Source organism: Copadichromis virginalis, linkage group LG4, assembly GCF_057382275.1.
Source record: "Copadichromis virginalis isolate Kocher_CV1m ecotype Utaka linkage group LG4, C_Virginalis_male_GT1.1, whole genome shotgun sequence".
NCBI lineage: Eukaryota > Metazoa > Chordata > Actinopteri > Cichliformes > Cichlidae > Copadichromis > Copadichromis virginalis.
In genome coordinates, this window is record NC_140621.1 from 24,128,721 (window position 1) to 24,145,831 (window position 17,111).

A 17,111-nucleotide genomic window follows, 5' to 3' on the forward strand; every position below is an offset into this window, starting at 1 on the left:
CTTAACCTCACATTACCCTGACGAGTCAGCAAGGACTTGTTTAGAGTTAAAACACAATGGATCAAAAAAAAAATCACTCTGTCAATACACTGATACTGACCCTGCTCAACTTTAACAAGCTACTTAAAAAGTAAAGAAGAGCAAAGAGGAAAGGATAAAGACGACACAAGAAATAATATTTAAAGCAAACACTGCATACATACAGTATGGCAAAGTTGCAAATTTTAAATTCTATGGCAGAGCAGGACTTTTGTTCTCGTTAGTTTAGAAACAATTAGTGGATGAAGAGATCAGTGGCCTACTGTCAAAGTTGTGTCAAAAAAAAAGAAAGAAAAAAGGCCAAATTTATCCAAGATTGACAGTTTGAAATCAGTAGTGAACTACCGTCTTTGGGATTATTGGCAAAAAATGAATAAATAAAATAAAATAATAGTATAAAATAGATAAATAAGTAAATAAAAACACTCCTGCACATAAAAAAAAATCAAAAACACACTAAATAAATTAAAAAGAGTAATAAAAGTAGATTTACAGAACAATTGAGCTTTGTTACCACTAACTCGGGCATCACACTTCGATCCATACTGACTTTGTGATGACCCCAGTACTAGTAGGTTTTTTTTCCTCAGTAAAATAAATTTTATCTGTTTAGAAAGCAGTGAAAGTATGCTACATTTAAATTGGGATATGCGCATGTTCAGCAGTTGCCTTGCTGCCTCGAGTGTCAAGTGTTTCAGATGGCAGTAGCAGTCATACATTATCGATCAATACTTAGTAGGTAGGGCAAAAAAGGCACTTACCTTGTGGCAAAGCGACCATCATAATCCTCAATAGCAGGCTGAAAAAACAAGTGTTAAGCAGTCATTGTGTGCTCATAGACCCACTACTGAATTATCTGCTGTATTTAAATACAAACACTAGATGGCAGAAAGTGAGCAAAAGTCAGATTTTCACTTACTGCAGGATTACTCATTTAATTACACAACATAAGACAAACTCAGGTGGGAGCTACAAATTAATTTAGCAAGTAACAAGTGCAGAAATGGTACTGTTCACTAAAAGGTACAGCGACATGTTACAGTACCTGTGTGCCAAAGCCTGCCATGCTGTAGGGGCGTGGGCGGGGCTGTGCTAGGCTTTGTGCCAGCAGTCGGGCAGTCAGGCCGTAGTCCGGTGTGGGCACTGATGCATCATTCTCCAACAAGTTCCCTGTACTGCTACTTTTCCCATGGTGCAGGCTGGAGGGGTAAGAAAACAATGGCCTCAGACTTGGTCTCATTCAGAATTATTAAGTGTGGCAGTGTTTATCCTGCATACTTCACTCTGAGCTTCTCACTGTCACTGTCAGGAAGCACGCGTGTGTAGGAGAACGGGAACCAGCCACGCCTGTTAAAAGTGCAGAGTTTGTTAAATGTACATGTGCCTATGGCTGCTCCTAATCGACAAACATTTAGCTTATTTTACAGTTTGGATTCGGGCAAAACAGAATAAATTATACATTACTTACATCTTGTTTTTCTCATTCTCCCCATAGTGCCAGCCATCACGCGCTTCAGGCACTAGCAGGGTGATGACATCTCCCTCGGAGAAACTAAGCAGGGTGCTGTTGTCACCTGCAGCGTGGGAAAAGATGGCCTGGACACGGGAGCGCCCGTTCTTTTCCAGTCCTGCCGCCATCGAACTGGATCTAGGCAGGGTTCGTGTCTCTCCTGTTGGGTTTGAAAGCAGATATATGTGAGCAACATGATTAACATCAGGAACTGTTCATAGACTACTGGAATGACTTGAGCTGAACAAACTCATGGAAGAATCAGTCAACAGTCAGACATAACAACATTAGCAGCTTTTGTTATACAATTCTGTACTTAACTGAAATCTTGCATATGATCATATTATCAACATTTTAAAGCAAACTTCACCTTTTCTTTTTTAACTCCATATTCAGGTTGGAACGTAATGTTTCACCGTTATTGGAAAAATATTTGCAATGATAAGTTTTATGCTCCTCAATGAAGGAAGAGGTTCAAACAATCTGCCCATTTTCCTCTTTCGACAGTTTTGTAGTATTTGGATAACATCTTACCCACTGGGTTTTTATTCTTGGCGGGGGCAGGCCTGCGGACAGGTAGGGTATTGGAGTAGACGTCGCTGACCTGTCTCTGGGGCTGGACCTGGGACTGTACCTGTGCCTGGGTTGAAGGGGATGAAGGCCTAACTTGGGAAATAGACATTGCTGCTTCTTCTGCCCAGTATTCCTCTCCTTGGACTCCTGTTGTCCCATTGACCATGGACATGCCATCGGGACCCATCAGTCTCTGAAATAAACAAGCATAGATTCACTAAGAACAATAAAAAAAGGCTTACAGTGTGGAATGCTGTAGCGGCAGTTCATCCTAATTTTTTGGATTAAGATGAAGTTTGGTATATACAGAATAGCACTGGAGCTGTAGACCTACAAAATACATTTCAAAGTGACTGATTAAGTCTAGTAAGTTCATCTAAGTTTACTTTGTTGCTGCACTGCATGAAATGAAGGCTTAACAGCTCATTAACTTGAGTGCCATCTTTAAAGAGAAATGTTTGTTTGATTTGCTTCCTTATGGAGGGCCAAAAGCACATGAGCCGACATAAGGAGAGCAGTGCTAGCTCTTACTCAGTGGTGGCCTTGAGGAAATGGAGTGAAGAAACTCCAGTTAAATAATTTCATTTTCTCTATAAAAATAAGCCTAAAGTATATGTAAAATGCCAGGAATCTTAAATCTTTGACATCATATTTGAGAATTAAATTACAAAAGTAATATAAGGATCACTATCTGCGGAAGTGCACTGTGGGATCAAGCACTGGGGCAGAAGTCCCTTTGAGTCCTGTGGGTTGTAGGGGTTCTGGGGAGACTGGAAACCAGATAAAAATTTTGGGTTGGTCCGTGTGCTCTTCTAGGCCTTTGTCACTGGAATATTCTTTGTCTGAACAATGCTGGTGTGGGTGTGCATGCCAAAGCCTTTACAGGAATGCAAGGACTCATAGGTTTCCAAGCAGAAAATCAATGCTATTAACTAACATAATAAACAGCAACTCACTTATTAACATAAATAAATATTTTCTAAACTTACCGCTGGGTGTCCAAGGCCACTACCCATAAAGACAGCCAACTCTGGGGGCACAGGAAGTGGCTGTGCCCCAGGAATGGGGTCTGAAATGACCAGATTGGATTTGGAGGTATGCAGAGGACTTGCACCCCCAAGGGCAGCAGAGCCCATCTGCTGGGCCAGGAGCATGGCCCTCTCCGGCAGCTTGTTTGGATCTGAGCAGGCCTGTTGCCACACTGGGATCTTCTGGGTCAGAAGGTCTTTACCCTGATAGGAAAAAGGAAGTGATTTGGGGAAACCAGAAAAAACACATTTATGTTAAAAGCAGAGATACTGTTGTGGCTGCAGTGTCACCAGAGAAAAAGCACTCAGCTAAGCAGCCCCCCCCCCCTTAAAAAAAAAAAAAACAAACACAAAAACACAAAACAAAACAAAAAAAACAAGTCAAGTCCTCAAAGATATTTCCTTGCAGAGCATCCTTGACCACTGCCCTCAGTGCAGCTTTGATAATGTGCTGCGTGGGTGAGGCAGGCTAACATACAACCAAGCTGCCCACTGCAACATCTCACAGCCCGTGGACACGGCTGTTCTTTTTTAAAACTACCAAAATACTGTGCAGTTAAACCAAGATCACGTTTGTATGTCTGTATGGTACCTACACACACACATGTATGCGCAAACTGTATTTTGTCACTGTGTATTGACCAATCTGCAGCTCACATCATCTCTTTTTTTTCTTTGTGTTACACACAGGCAAACACACACTAGAAACCCTCTGGGAGAGGGTTCTTCAGGTTGCTGAAGGTGAATTCTTCCCACGCACACCCCCATCCTGATTAATGACTAGACTCCATGATGGGGAAAAAAAGCAGCAGGAGGATAGCTGGCACGTGCACGCACGCACGCACGCACACACCTCCAGCCACATCTTCAGGCTGACGGTTTACACCCACCAGTATTCCCTGGAGACAGATTTACTCCATTACACATGAATTTGATATCCTTGAAAAATGGATAGGCTTGTGTTTGCAGTTCACACAAGCTCACAGAAACACACACACACACACACACACACACACACACACACACCATAAATATATAAATTGACTAAATCCTTCTATAACAACTCTCCACTACCTTTGATTGTATGCTATGAGGGGATATTTGCTTGGATTCAAAGGTTCTTTGCTTCAAATGTCAGCACCAATGTGAAAAATAACAAGCAGTTAAACATTCTCTAGTGACTGCTGTTGTAAACAATACAGGCAAAAGGCTGTGTGCAATTTATTTCAATCCATCTTACTCAAGGTTTGGCTTTTTAAAGTCTTTTCCTATTAGCCTTTAATAAACTGAAAAAGCAAAGCCGTTCTCCACATAGAAAAAGGCAACCAGATGCATGCAGGTGCACTGATGGATTACAGCTTCAAATATACCTGTCAGCTTGGCACCGTCTACGATGATAATCAATTTTTTAAAACCAAAGCGGCCCCTTTGAGCGGTCAAAACAAATGCAACTGAATTATATATACAACAGTGGTTCATAAACTTAAAATGACTCTGAGATAACAGATGGGGAGTAGCTGTTTAGACTGACTTTAAAAGCTCTGCACACGTCCCTTTTTGACCAGATAATACAGACAACATGTTTCAAATTATCTAAATTAATACAACTGCTGAAAACAGGCTAGGCTCCACATGGAGCTGAGCCTTGCCTACAAACGCTTGATAACTGAACAAATTATTACAGGAAATACTAACCATACAGGTATAAAATATTGTCTTAACCATTTATCCTATTTGGGGTCACCAGTGGGAGCTGTCATTAGTAGAAAGGTAGACAGACGTTTGCAGACAGACAAACATCAATTCAGGCTTGCATTCATATCAACGGCCAATTTAGAATTACCAATTAAAGTATGACTGTGGAAGAAAGTCAGTATCTGGAAAGAGACCGTAGTCTCCACCCAGAACGGTATGATAATTTAGTGATCTTACCTTGCCATGGTAGGCGCTGCTGTTCTTAGCCACAGCACACTGACGGTCGACTAGGAAGCAGTACCTGCGGCGCTCCTCAGACAAGGCCGTCTTGTATCCATCAGCAATGAAGGTGTCCAACTCAGTCTGCTTGCTGCTGATTGTCTCCACATACTGAAGGAGAAAACACAATGGACAGGACAATTACTGAGCAGGACATCATGATTACATCTGCAGATTTATAGAAAGATTCCCAAAGATGTTTATGCAAAAAAATAAAATAAAATAAAATAAAATAAAATAAAGAAGAAGACCTTTCACTATTGCTGCTACAAATTCTACTGCTGAGACAGCCAGGAAAGAAGTTCTGGTTATTGGTACACTGTGAACTACAGATGCTTCATAGGTATTGTAATTAAAGAAAAAAAAAGTAAAAAGACAGATTTCACATTTAATAAGTAAGGCCAGTGGACGGAAGATCTGTCTAGAAAGGGGTCCTTGCAGCTGGCTAACACCTAAGTACTTTTTTTTTTTCAAAATAACACCCTACTTCACATTCATGCAATTACACACATTCACACCAAGGAGCTGCTCAGTGCTGCACAATCTTATACTGTCAATCACTTCACAGCTCCACTGGAGCAATTAGGGGTTAAGTGCACCTTGGCAGTAATAGTTGTGCAAGGAGAGAGCCTTACTCAGTAACTTTCTCTGGCAAGATTTTCCCTGCCGAGTGCTATCGAGGCACAGCAATTATGACTGAAGATCCCGCAGTGTGGAGGAGGAACTGCTCACAAAGACCCACTAATCCATTTTACATATTGGACAATAACAAATAACAGGTGTGTTAATGTCTGTACAAGAGTGAGTAATGTTAAAACAGCAGGAGGGAGAGATCCCAAACTTTAAGTTTGTCTAAACATGAATTCTGTAAAATGGGAAATGTCAGCGGGGACGGCACACAGACATGCACACGCATCGAAGGGTCAGTAAGTGGTGAGAAGCTATAGGGAGTCTTTTTTTTAACAAGATGAAATGGCATTTAGGTGTTTTTGTGACCACGTTCTTCCAAAGTGCGTTTACATTGCATTGAGTTTGCATTCAAATAGCTAAGAGTTTTGCAGACTATTCTAAAAGTAGGTCAAATGAGTCAACTTTCATGGCTTTAATACTGTACCATCTGCTAATAAATACTGACCTAGAAGAGTGTGTTATATTTACTTGCATTGATTTTTAACTAGAGTGAAAACTGGGGTTTCTTTTGGTTGAATGCTCTGTAAATATACTTCATTCAGGTCATCTATGTTAAACATAAATACACTGTTGCAAGAATAAGATATCGACAATGCACATTATTTACATGAGCACTTAAATCCATCATAGGAATTTAAGAAATTTAGCCATACATGCAAATTTTAATCTGTAGTCCCGCCAGGTTTATGATAAATATTCTTAAAAAGTAAAGTTTGGATTAGTCTGAATCTAATATTAGCTAAATCCGGCTGCTTCCTTAACATACGGGGTCACCGCAGAGGTTACTTTAGGTCTGCTTCGAATGACCTTCTGGTGCAACCTGTCATCTTTCAGGACCGAACTTGGATCTTCTCTTGTTCGGTGAAGGTGTAAACCACTGCATAGTAAAGCCACAAGTCTGCATCAAACATGATTCCTGGGTATTTGAATCTTACTGGCTGAAAAGAGAAAAATAGTTCATAACTTATGCTGCTGTTGGATCTCAGTGTGATTAATAGGTCCTAAGTTCAGTGTTCTTAATTAAAATAGAAGTTCGAGGGTTCCACATTGTGGCCCATTAAGACTGATGAAGTTGATCAAATTCCTCCCCGTAGGCAAATCTAAGATCCCACGGTGAGACCACGCAGCGCCGATGTACTGCATTTCATTGAGTAACCACCAGAGCACACTACTTCCCCACTGCCAGCAGTCAACACAACACTGATTCCATGCGTGTAGGAATATTTAAAGTGGCTAAATGATAGTGAACACAAACATTTTGAAAAAGATGCGTCCAGCCATTCGTTTGCTTATCTAATTCAGGGTCACAAGGGGAGAGGTGTGGGACTGTAGCCAGTACCCCACTTAGAAGCGGGGAACCGCTGGACAGGTTGCCAGTCTGTCTCAGGGTTAACACAGGAAGACAAACAACCATTCACACTCAGGTTCACACCTACTGCCAATTTATAATTAACCTAACATGCATGGCTGTCGATTGTGGGAGGAAGCCGCCGTACCTGGAGAGAACCCACACAGGCACAGGAAGAACATGCAAATTCGACAGAAAAAGGTCCCAGACGGCCGGTGGATTTGAACCCGGGACCGTCTTCCTGTGAGCAAACAGTGCTCACCACATTTTGAATTCCAGCCTTTTGTCACAGGAAGAAATTCACCTGCACCATTACACAATTCAATGGAGCCAAGTTGCAAATCAGGAAAGAGAAGGATGGAAGAATGATGCACATATTTTAGTCTACTGAGAGCTCTTTATTTCTTTTTCTTTTTTTTACTACATTTTAATTTGGGGCATTCCTGCTCCCACCTGTTGCTTTCTTATTAAAGACTTTTGTTTTGGTATGAGTCATAGTCTACATTGCAGAGAGAATAAAGAGAGGGGGCAGAAAGCAAGAGAGAAATATGTCACACATCCGCCCCAAAGGTAGACAATTCAGCTTGCTAAAATGTGTAAATGGGTCTTCAGTTATATCAGGGAAGCCACAAAATGACCATTTAAAGATCTGCTCCTCTTCTTCTTCTCATTTCTCTGTTGGAGTGACCCTTTTTTGTTTCTGCAGCCTGTGACTCACAGTCTGCTAGCCTTTCTAGCACTTCTAAGCAGAGCTAATAGGAGCAGCTCAACCAGTGTGCCCTCTCCACTTGTCAAATTCACAAGCCCCAAATTCTCAGTCATTCAAAAGGTCACCAAAGTAACCCAAGACAATGATGCAGTAAGAAAAAGCCTAAGCAAACACCAGCCACTATTATAGCTTAGGGACCTCAGGCTACATCATAGATCGAATGACTTGTTTTGCAAAGGTTATGAACATGAATGGAACCTGCTACAAGTTAGTGCAGTTCTTACATTCAGAGTTCACTGGATTAGCATATCTGCCTCTCTCTTTTTATGCCTCTTTACACTGACATATTCAGGACGAAATCCTAATAAGACAGCAAAAACTGCATGTGGCATTATGCACTCTGTTGCACTGTGTACCAACAGGGCTTTCCATAATTGCACGCAACGTGGAGGGAGGAGCGTTCACATCCTTCAAAAAGTGAAGAAAACTATAAGATTCAAAACATCAAAACTGTTTATACTCCGTTTATTCCTGTGGGGATTCGAGAGCATCTCATTGCACAGCTCAGAGCTGCTTAGGTCTGCTCTTCTGTTCCTTCCTCATCAGTACTCTTCGGATTCAAGAACTGTATTGTAATGCTTCAGGGCACGACAGAAGGAAACTACACATTACAGTGTCTTTGTCAAAGCTCATATCTTGTGCCTTTTTCGAGCTGTGCATGAATGTGAATGAATGTACCCACAATTCCAGGTTGGGATCACTTTTCATTTTTTTTAATGACACAGAGCTGAAGAAGCCCAGAGCTTATCAAACATCTAATGACATTAATTCTTAATCATGAACTCTTCTGTCTGTGACTGTCTGGGCTCTTATTAACAGCCTTTCTATAGTACCTTTGTCCTCTCCAATGAACTACATAATGAACTGATTAGTATTCTAGCAGGCTTTGACCACTGAAGGCAAGAGAGAATGAGGAAGGGAGGAAATACAAAGGCACATATACCGAAGCGGGAGAGACAGTGGAGAGAGAGGAGAGGAAGGCGATCAATAAGTTTGCCAGACTGTTCAGACATACTTTACTTTTTAATGAAAAGAGAGGCCACGAAAAAAAGGAAATCTTTTTGCCTCTCATCTGCTAAAATAACAGAAATTTGGCCTAGGAGAAGGAAATGGTGAGTGCATCTTAGCAACTTTTAGTTGTGCTTTCTCAGTTGCTGGAGAAAGAACCATTTTCTATCTGCACAAAGTAAGCTGCGGACTTTATATCTGCAGCCGGTCACTTTCTATCTCTTTCTAGGTGGATGGTTGTCATTGTGCAGCGCAGGTCTTGTGGGAGTGCAGGGCTCTTTCCCTCTCTGTGTGTCGTCTTCCCTGCGGGGCTCAGGCACAAACGAGTTGACTTTTCTCTCACACGCCCACAGACATGATATGATCAGGGAGAGTGAGCGGGCTGAAAATGAGAAAGGGAGATTGATTTTTGCTTTTTTCTGCTAACTGACTGAACATTGTAGGTCCAGAGCTTTTCTGGTCATACAAACTCAGAAGAAGAGCTTCAGTTCTCTATGCCCAATAAGCAAAAGGTGTATTTTTTGATTATTGGGTAGTAGCTCTGTGATATTAGTCAGTTTATTTGCCCAACTACTGTGGCAACTACTTTCCTCTTGCACAGCCATTAAGAAAAAAAAAAGATGGATTGATGCCCCCAGGGGTCTTTTGCAATCCTATTACAACTCTGAAGTCTATAATAAAGCTAAACTGTCAGTAGAATGTAAAGACAGAAAGCATTAATCTAAGTTGGCCTGTCATCGGGAATTTAGACCAATATTTTGAAATTTTACATCATTAAACTACTATTTGCACTTCTTTATTTCTGAAAGTTGCAGTTGCTGTTATAAAATTATGCCATGGGAACCTTACCACAGGTCTAATTATGTAGCACACGCTTCAGGTAGCCAGATACATGTAGCAACTTGCCATTCTTAGCTGAGCTTTATTGCTGTAGTGCCCTCAAACATCCGTCTCAATTCAAGCAGTGGTCTGAACAAAACCGGACGGCTACACACTGCGAGCTTTGATGCTTTATGATGACACTTCAGACGGCGTCTCTTCATGACATGCCTGACACCGTGGAACAAACTCAATGTGACACAGCAGTCAGATCAATCCAGCACTGCCATACTGCTCCAGACAGGATAGGGCAGATGTGTGACAAAGTGCGTGTCATAGCATGTAAACTGATCAGACAGAGGAGGAGCCTATTCTTCAAGAACCTGAAAAGCAAAGGAATGTTTTTAAACCCAGAGAACTCTGGAAGACAGCGCTATGCTTAAGTGAGGCTAGAATCATCAATCGGATTCTGTCATGGACGGCCACACTTCACGGCAAAGACCAACCCCGCAGTAATTACCCTACAAGTCTTGACCTGTTAGTTTGACATTTTTCCCTCCATCAGACTCAAGTTTCCAGCCTTGTGAAGGAACAGCAATCACACTGTTGACATTCTCTGCTGTGTCATTTTTCTCAGTTTGATATTGACACTGGCTACAGGACTAAACAAATAAACAGCATTTGAATAAAGCCTGACAATGAGAAAAGGAGTGCCTTTGCAGGAGCGTGTTTTCTGCTGTCAAGCAGGTGGTCAAATGCTAGATAATGAACTATGAAAGATAACTAATTAAGTTATGTCTAACAGCAAAGAGTCTTTTCAACTCGTCAACATTCGTTTCACTTGAAGGACTCCCACAGATGCTGCTTTCCTATGGAAACAATCACGAAATGAGTGCAAGCGGTGCTTTGATCTCTTCGTGGATCCAGTTTCCATAATGCATGTAAACACTGAGTCAGCATTGTTTACAATTTGATTGCTTTGTTTTTTTAAAAATCATTTTCTTTTAAGTGATGATTAAACATTTGTTCTATACTTCACAGCAGGTTATAAAGTAAATGTCGAATTTCTAATAACTGTGCAAAAGACACACAGTACTGTGCAAAAGCGTTGAGCCATTGATCATTCCTTTATATTTTATTTCTAAAGGAGCTAGATATTCTGCTGTTTTTTAAAGTGGTCTTGAGCAGCATTTCTCCAGGCTGTCAGTATTTCAAACATTTCTCTTTGGATATTTCCTGCTTTAGCACTCATTTTTTTTTGACCTATGAATGTTTGAAGCATAAACAGGCACCTAAATCAAGGGATGAACCACTTTTTTGTCCACACGTAAAACACATCTTGGAAAAGAGCCAATTTTAGGTTGTATCTTTAGGCGTTTTGTAACTGGCAGCCTGTCACAGAACATGTAATCTGTTCTGATTTCTTGAGATGAATCTGCAAAAAGATGCCAAAGATAACACATTTTGACAGGCATAAAAAAAAACAACTTTTTGCATCAAGGTGATTCCTAGAGAGCTATTAGCTTAAAGATTGGCATATACCAGCATGGTGCACAGTGTTACCTTAAGAAAATTGAGGAAACCGTAGAAGTGGAGTGCAAAAGTAGTGGCAGAGTTAATAAAAATATTAATAGCAGATGAACTGTGTCTGAAAGTAATGTCTTTAAGAAATTTGGAAAAAATAAATAAATCACGATTTGATACAAGATAAAAGAGATGAGAAATGAGTGTTATGGAGTGATAAATCTAAAGCTGAAGTTGTTGATTTAAACATATGCACAGGACGTCAGGAGAGAGATACAACAGTGAGTTTCTACCCAGATTTTAGATTTTGATCCAACATGCAATCCCAACTAAAAAGCATCTCTTTGCCAGCAACGTCATTTTTCAGCATTACCACACACACTGCCAATGATTTAAAAGCATACCTGAATAGAAAGCCAAACAATGGACCACTATCAGTAACTAATTATCAGTACTAGATAGGACTATCAGTACTAACACTATCAGAACACATGTACTGGCCTCCCAGGAGCCTGGACCTCACCATTATCGAAGCAGTGTGGGAACTAAAGGTAGCTAACATCCAAAGCAGAGCTTTGAGAAGCCTGGTGAACTCTTCCTGAAGATTACTTAAACTACAAGAAAGCTTGGCTAAGACAGTTCAGGCTGTGATACGCTGTAGTATTATTAGGATAATCATTTTATTAAGCAACTAGAACACAGAAAAAATTGGATAAATAGTATACTTAGATAACATCCGGCTATGACTTTTTTTTTTTTTTTTTAAACCATCAACATTTGATGTATAACATCCTCAGATTTCTGTCATCGTATCTAGCCCATTTTTGATAATTGAGTCATCTATTTTGTGTCACATTTGCAGGCTGTGCTTTTACTCACCCCATTAAAACGTTGATCAAAGCTTTGCGCTGTAACATACTGGCTGAGTAAAGTGCACACACCTCGGTACATGAATTAGTGTAGTTATTTCCTCACGCATGTTCTTGTCAAAGTGCTTGTCATACATGTCTCAATGTAATAAAGATTGTTAAGGGTGCACAGTTCATAATCAAACCTCCACTATTTGCCTTCCCACTCAGGACAACTCCTCATCACCACCACATCCTAGCTGTTTTGAGTCTTATAAGTCACCCAAATTCATGGAAATCCTGCTGAAACTAAGCACAGCAGTCCACCTGACTTGAGAAACTCAAGATTTGGTTTGTTATTTCTGAATTTTGTTCTTGTCATTTCTGTTCTTGGGTGCTTTGCATGCTTAAATGTTGCCCTTTCATTGTAATAATTGCAAATGTTTGAAGACATGCAAAAACTCTCAAAACAGGCTCACCTGTATCTCTTTTTCTCCATACTTGGAGGGGTTCTTGCTGCCCTGGCTCTTTCTGCGCAGCTTCTTTAGTTCAGCTTGGCACTTCTCCAGACTCTCCCCTTTGCTCTTGTGTTCCATCTGGTATTTCTTCAGGGCAGCCTACGTGGGGCAGCAAGTGGTGCACAACACAAAATTAGACTTCCTAAAACAGGGCCGCAAATTAAATAGTCTGAGTGAGAAAAAAACAAAAAGGCAGAGAAATAAATGAGGCAAGTAACAGGAATGAAAACCATTTCCCAAAGGTTTTCAGGCAAGTTTGAAGCTCAGAAGAAAACTAAAAAACAAAAGTCTGGATTCCACCCATAGCACAAAAGCACAGAAATAATTTGCTAGAGTTCTGAAACATGCTACAGTTTTATGATACACCAGAAAATTATTTTTTGTATGGCACTGATGCTGCAAGATAGGATAATTTAAAAATGTCCCAAAGCAGTCTTTTTTAATTAATGCAATTTACATAATCTTTTATAAGCTCTGGGACTGCTTCTTTTTGACTGATTTAACATCTGCACTGCTTGCGATTGTGTCTCCTAAAGCATTTGCTGTCACTAAGTACTTTCTCAACCTGGTTAAAATTGATTTTCATGATGTAAAATGGGCAACAATCAGTGAGATCCAACAATGTTTAAAAAAACAAAAAAAAAACAAAAACCAAAACAAAACCAATGCATGATTGCTTGTAAAAATGATAAAAGCTATTCATTAGTGTTTTTTTTTAAACCAGAAATGTACTTTGATTAATATAATTTGCTTATTTATTCATTTATAAGCAAAACAACTTTGTTTCCAGGCTTTACCAGCTCTGTTGCTATAGAAACAGTGCCTAGTGTGACAAAGCTCATGTGGTTTCAGTACACGGCAAAATTGGAGAGCTCATGCATGAGGGTTCAACACCCACATTTGCATACTGTAAGTCACTGAAGATGCAGGTAGCATATTCTAGGTATTCTGAAAAGGCACAGAAAAGAAGCCGCTGTTGTCACCAGGAATCTAGCAGTATGACACATGCGGTTTTTCAATTTCATAGCTGAGAAAAGGGTGGCTTACTTCTATAGGATTGAGCTTGACTGAAATCCTGTAAACAGCACAGACCTCCCCAACACCACACTTAAAAAAAATGGCTGGGATTTTTTTGGCCACTACTAAATAGTTTAACATAAGAAGTCCCTCTGTTTAATATGTTTTCACAAAAGAAAAATTACCAAAATACGTCTGTGCACCGGTTATCCAGTTTGTAACACAATAACAACGAATATGAATAACCCAGCCTTTCATTACCTCAGTCCTTCCAGAAAAGCAGTGCACACAGCATTTGCTGTTCTGCTATTTACATTTAATTTAAGTCCTGGGAGCTGTGGATCTATTGTGAACACACTTTAGCACATAAATCATAGCAGTGAGTAGAAACAGAACAATTGACTATTGAGTAAGTTTGCCCTGCAGGGTATATAAAGTAATATCCCAAGCATCCTCTTTGTTGAGCTGAAATTCACCCCCTAATTAAAGCTAAAGCCAGTACACTTTCATGCGTTTACTACACAACTCTCCATCATTGGGTATTATTCCAGACAGATAACTGGTTTGTGTGCTTAAAACAGATTAGAAACAGAGGGGTCAGATGGTGAACTTTGGTATGCGTTGAGAATTTGACCCTTGTTTTGAAGGCTGATTTGACTGAGATGCTTCTCTTTGCTTCTATTTGCTTTTTGGAATTCAGTGTTATTCAGTCCAAACTCTGATGTGGATTTCATGGAGCACAAGAAAAATAGAAGAAAAGAGAGAAAAATCCCCCAGAGGAAACACGCCAGTCTTTCTGAACTCAGTCAAAGTTTCAGATGATTATTTCAAAAAGTCTGAGGTAAAGTGATCACTATTGTCACTGCAGCAGATCAGAAAGGCATCCATATTAAATGATGGTTGTTAAAGGCTCGGGGAAATTCCCAGAAATAAATGTCTGAAACTGCAGAAGAATGAGAAATTTATATTAGATGTATAAGAGAGTCAGCAATTCAAGATGGTTTCTAACACATCTCACGGCTTTAATATTAACTCAATATAACACCATCTGAGTTTACTGATAGGTCTCCCTGTTAAATGACACCCACCCTCCCAATTAAAAAGCAATGTTATATAAAGAGTGTGTGTGAGTGAGTAGCTGGGTGCTGAAGCAGCTCATAACGTGGTCCTTCCAACAAAACCGTACAATAATGGTAGCGTCCCATCCCCCAAAACAAGGCACAGCAGTACTGCTCTACACTCAGGCTGCAACCCACTCATTCTAAAGATATCACATGTAGACCAGCTTCACAGCGCTTACACACAACACACTCCAGGAGGGGTTTATTATAATCAGTCTACCCTTGACGGGGTGAGTAGACTTGAATGTTATTATGTTATTTCAAAACATCTCCTTTCCCAGACAGACCCTTTAATTGTCTCAGACTTTGAAATAGTTGAGAACACGAACACACACACACACACACACACACACACACACACACACACACACACACACACACACACACACACCTTTACCTCCATCTCTGTAATCATTTAAGGTCAAATCAAGCCGTAACTAATTCGATGCCACATTACATGAACTGTTAAAATAAGCTCACATATGGAGTGCACTTATGAAGTGGCGCTCTCCTCTGGATTTGGAAGCACAACGTACAAATACTCACAGTCAAATAACGAGCATCCAGGTCCACCTTCTTCTCGAGCTCGGACAGGAGCTCATTGTGGAAGGATTTCAGCTGGAGAAAAAACGCAAAAGATTTAAGTTAACATGTCAGTTCTTGTGTGGTAAGTGAGATAACATACAGAAACAATATTGTCCTGTGATGTCAATTTAACTTAATGTTCAAAAAATGGGAATTTAGGTAAAGCTCTGCTAATATCCCATATATGTATTTGTCTAAACCACAACAATGTTTCCAAAAAATTTGGAATGCTATATGAAATATTCATAAACCAAAAGGCAATGGCTATCAAATCATTTAAACCTTTAAAAATTCATGTAGCACTCAAAACAAAAGAAAAAGGACAGAAGCAGCAAAAGACTGAAAATGTTATATAATGAATGGAAAGGGAAAAAAAGAATCTAATCTTAGACAGGAAAAATGTTTGGCTATAACAAGAGCCTCTGGGAGAATGCTTGAAAAGTGAAGATGTGGAGGGATTTACTACTTTGAATGAGAATGTGGGCAAAGAGTTTAACAAGTCTTAAGTCTAAAACTGCAACAAATTTTGGATTTTATCATGCATAATGCCGTGTATTAGTGGTAGACTAAACCCAGGTGCTCCTCTCTTAAATCAAATTCAAGATGGTACCCCACAGATAGTTGCACATATACACTATAATGCCAAAAGTATTTGCTCGTCTGTCTTCACACACGTATGAACTTGAGAGACCTTCTTAATCCATAAGGTTTAATATGACGTTGGTCAACCTTTTGCAGCTCTAGCACCTTTAACTCTTCTGGGAAGGCTTTCCACAAGGTTTAGAAATGTGTTGATGGGAATTTATGACCATTCTTTCAGAAGCAAAGTCAGATACCGATGTTAGACAAGAAGGCCTGGGTCGCAGTCTCAACTCTGATCGTGTTGAGGTCAGGGCTCACACCAAACTAGCTCATCCATGTCTTTATAGACTTTGCTTAGTACAATGGTGCACATTCATGTTGGAACATGAAGGGACTGTCCCCAAACTGTTCCCAACAAGTTGGAAACGTATAATTGTCTAAAATTTCTTGGTATGTTGAAGCATTAAGCGTTTCCTCCACTGATACTAAGGGGCTGTGCCCAACTCCGAAAAACAGCAACCCCCCACTCCATAATCCCACCTCATTGCATTTGGTGATGTAAGGCTTGGATGCAGCTGCTCGGCCATGGAAAATTCACCCTCGGTCTACGACTTTGTGGCTGAGTTGCTGTTGTTTTCAATCGCTTCTCCTTTGTTATAAAACTACTAACACTTGATTGTGGAATATTTATTGGAAGGAAATTACTCAACTGGACTCGTTGTCCTATCACGATACCATGCTGGAATTTACTGAGCTCCTGAGAGTGACCCATGTCTGTATGCCTTAATTTTACACCACCGTGGCCATGAAAGTGATTGGAACACCTGAATTTATTTAAATGCGTGAGTGAAAACTTTTGGCGATATAGCATACATCCAAAATAAATGAGGCAGCAATGAGGGCAATGACATTTTTCTATTATTTTTCTGTATTAGATGCACAGCAGTAACTTCTGGATAATGCAGCAAAGAAGAAAATTGCCCAGAGCGCCATACTGCGCAATTAACTCACTCGACTTTCCCAACCACCTCCTGTGTTAGCAATGTGGATGATATAGCCTCAGCAGGCCTATTCATTCAATACCAGTTTATGTTCATTTAACATCACTTATCCCATACTGTCAATAGCTCCGGGCAAAATTTGTGTCATTACTGGGCA

General features: G+C 40.2%; 1 protein-coding gene across 6 annotated transcripts in view; it reads right to left on the minus strand.

Moving 5' to 3' along the window:
- The window catches only part of LOC146711509 (BAR/IMD domain-containing adapter protein 2-like), a 56,691-nt gene that overhangs the window by 4,841 nt on the left and 34,739 nt on the right, over nt 1-17,111 (minus strand). For all 6 annotated transcript variants that reach the window (XR_014920173.1, XM_085454356.1, XM_085454355.1 and 3 more), the window contains exons 5-13: nt 15,333-15,404; nt 12,610-12,747; nt 5,083-5,235; nt 3,112-3,354; nt 2,084-2,315; nt 1,508-1,709; nt 1,318-1,386; nt 1,085-1,238; nt 801-838 (exon numbers count right to left, since the gene is read on the minus strand). Coding sequence is in view for 5 of the 6 variants with exons in the window: in XM_085454356.1 (XP_085310482.1) it covers nt 801-838; nt 1,085-1,238; nt 1,318-1,386; nt 1,508-1,709; nt 2,084-2,315; nt 3,112-3,354; nt 5,083-5,235; nt 12,610-12,747; nt 15,333-15,404 (1,301 nt within the window). In the remaining variant the exon portion in view is untranslated. The remainder of the gene's footprint in view (nt 1-800; nt 839-1,084; nt 1,239-1,317; nt 1,387-1,507; nt 1,710-2,083; nt 2,316-3,111; nt 3,355-5,082; nt 5,236-12,609; nt 12,748-15,332; nt 15,405-17,111) is intronic.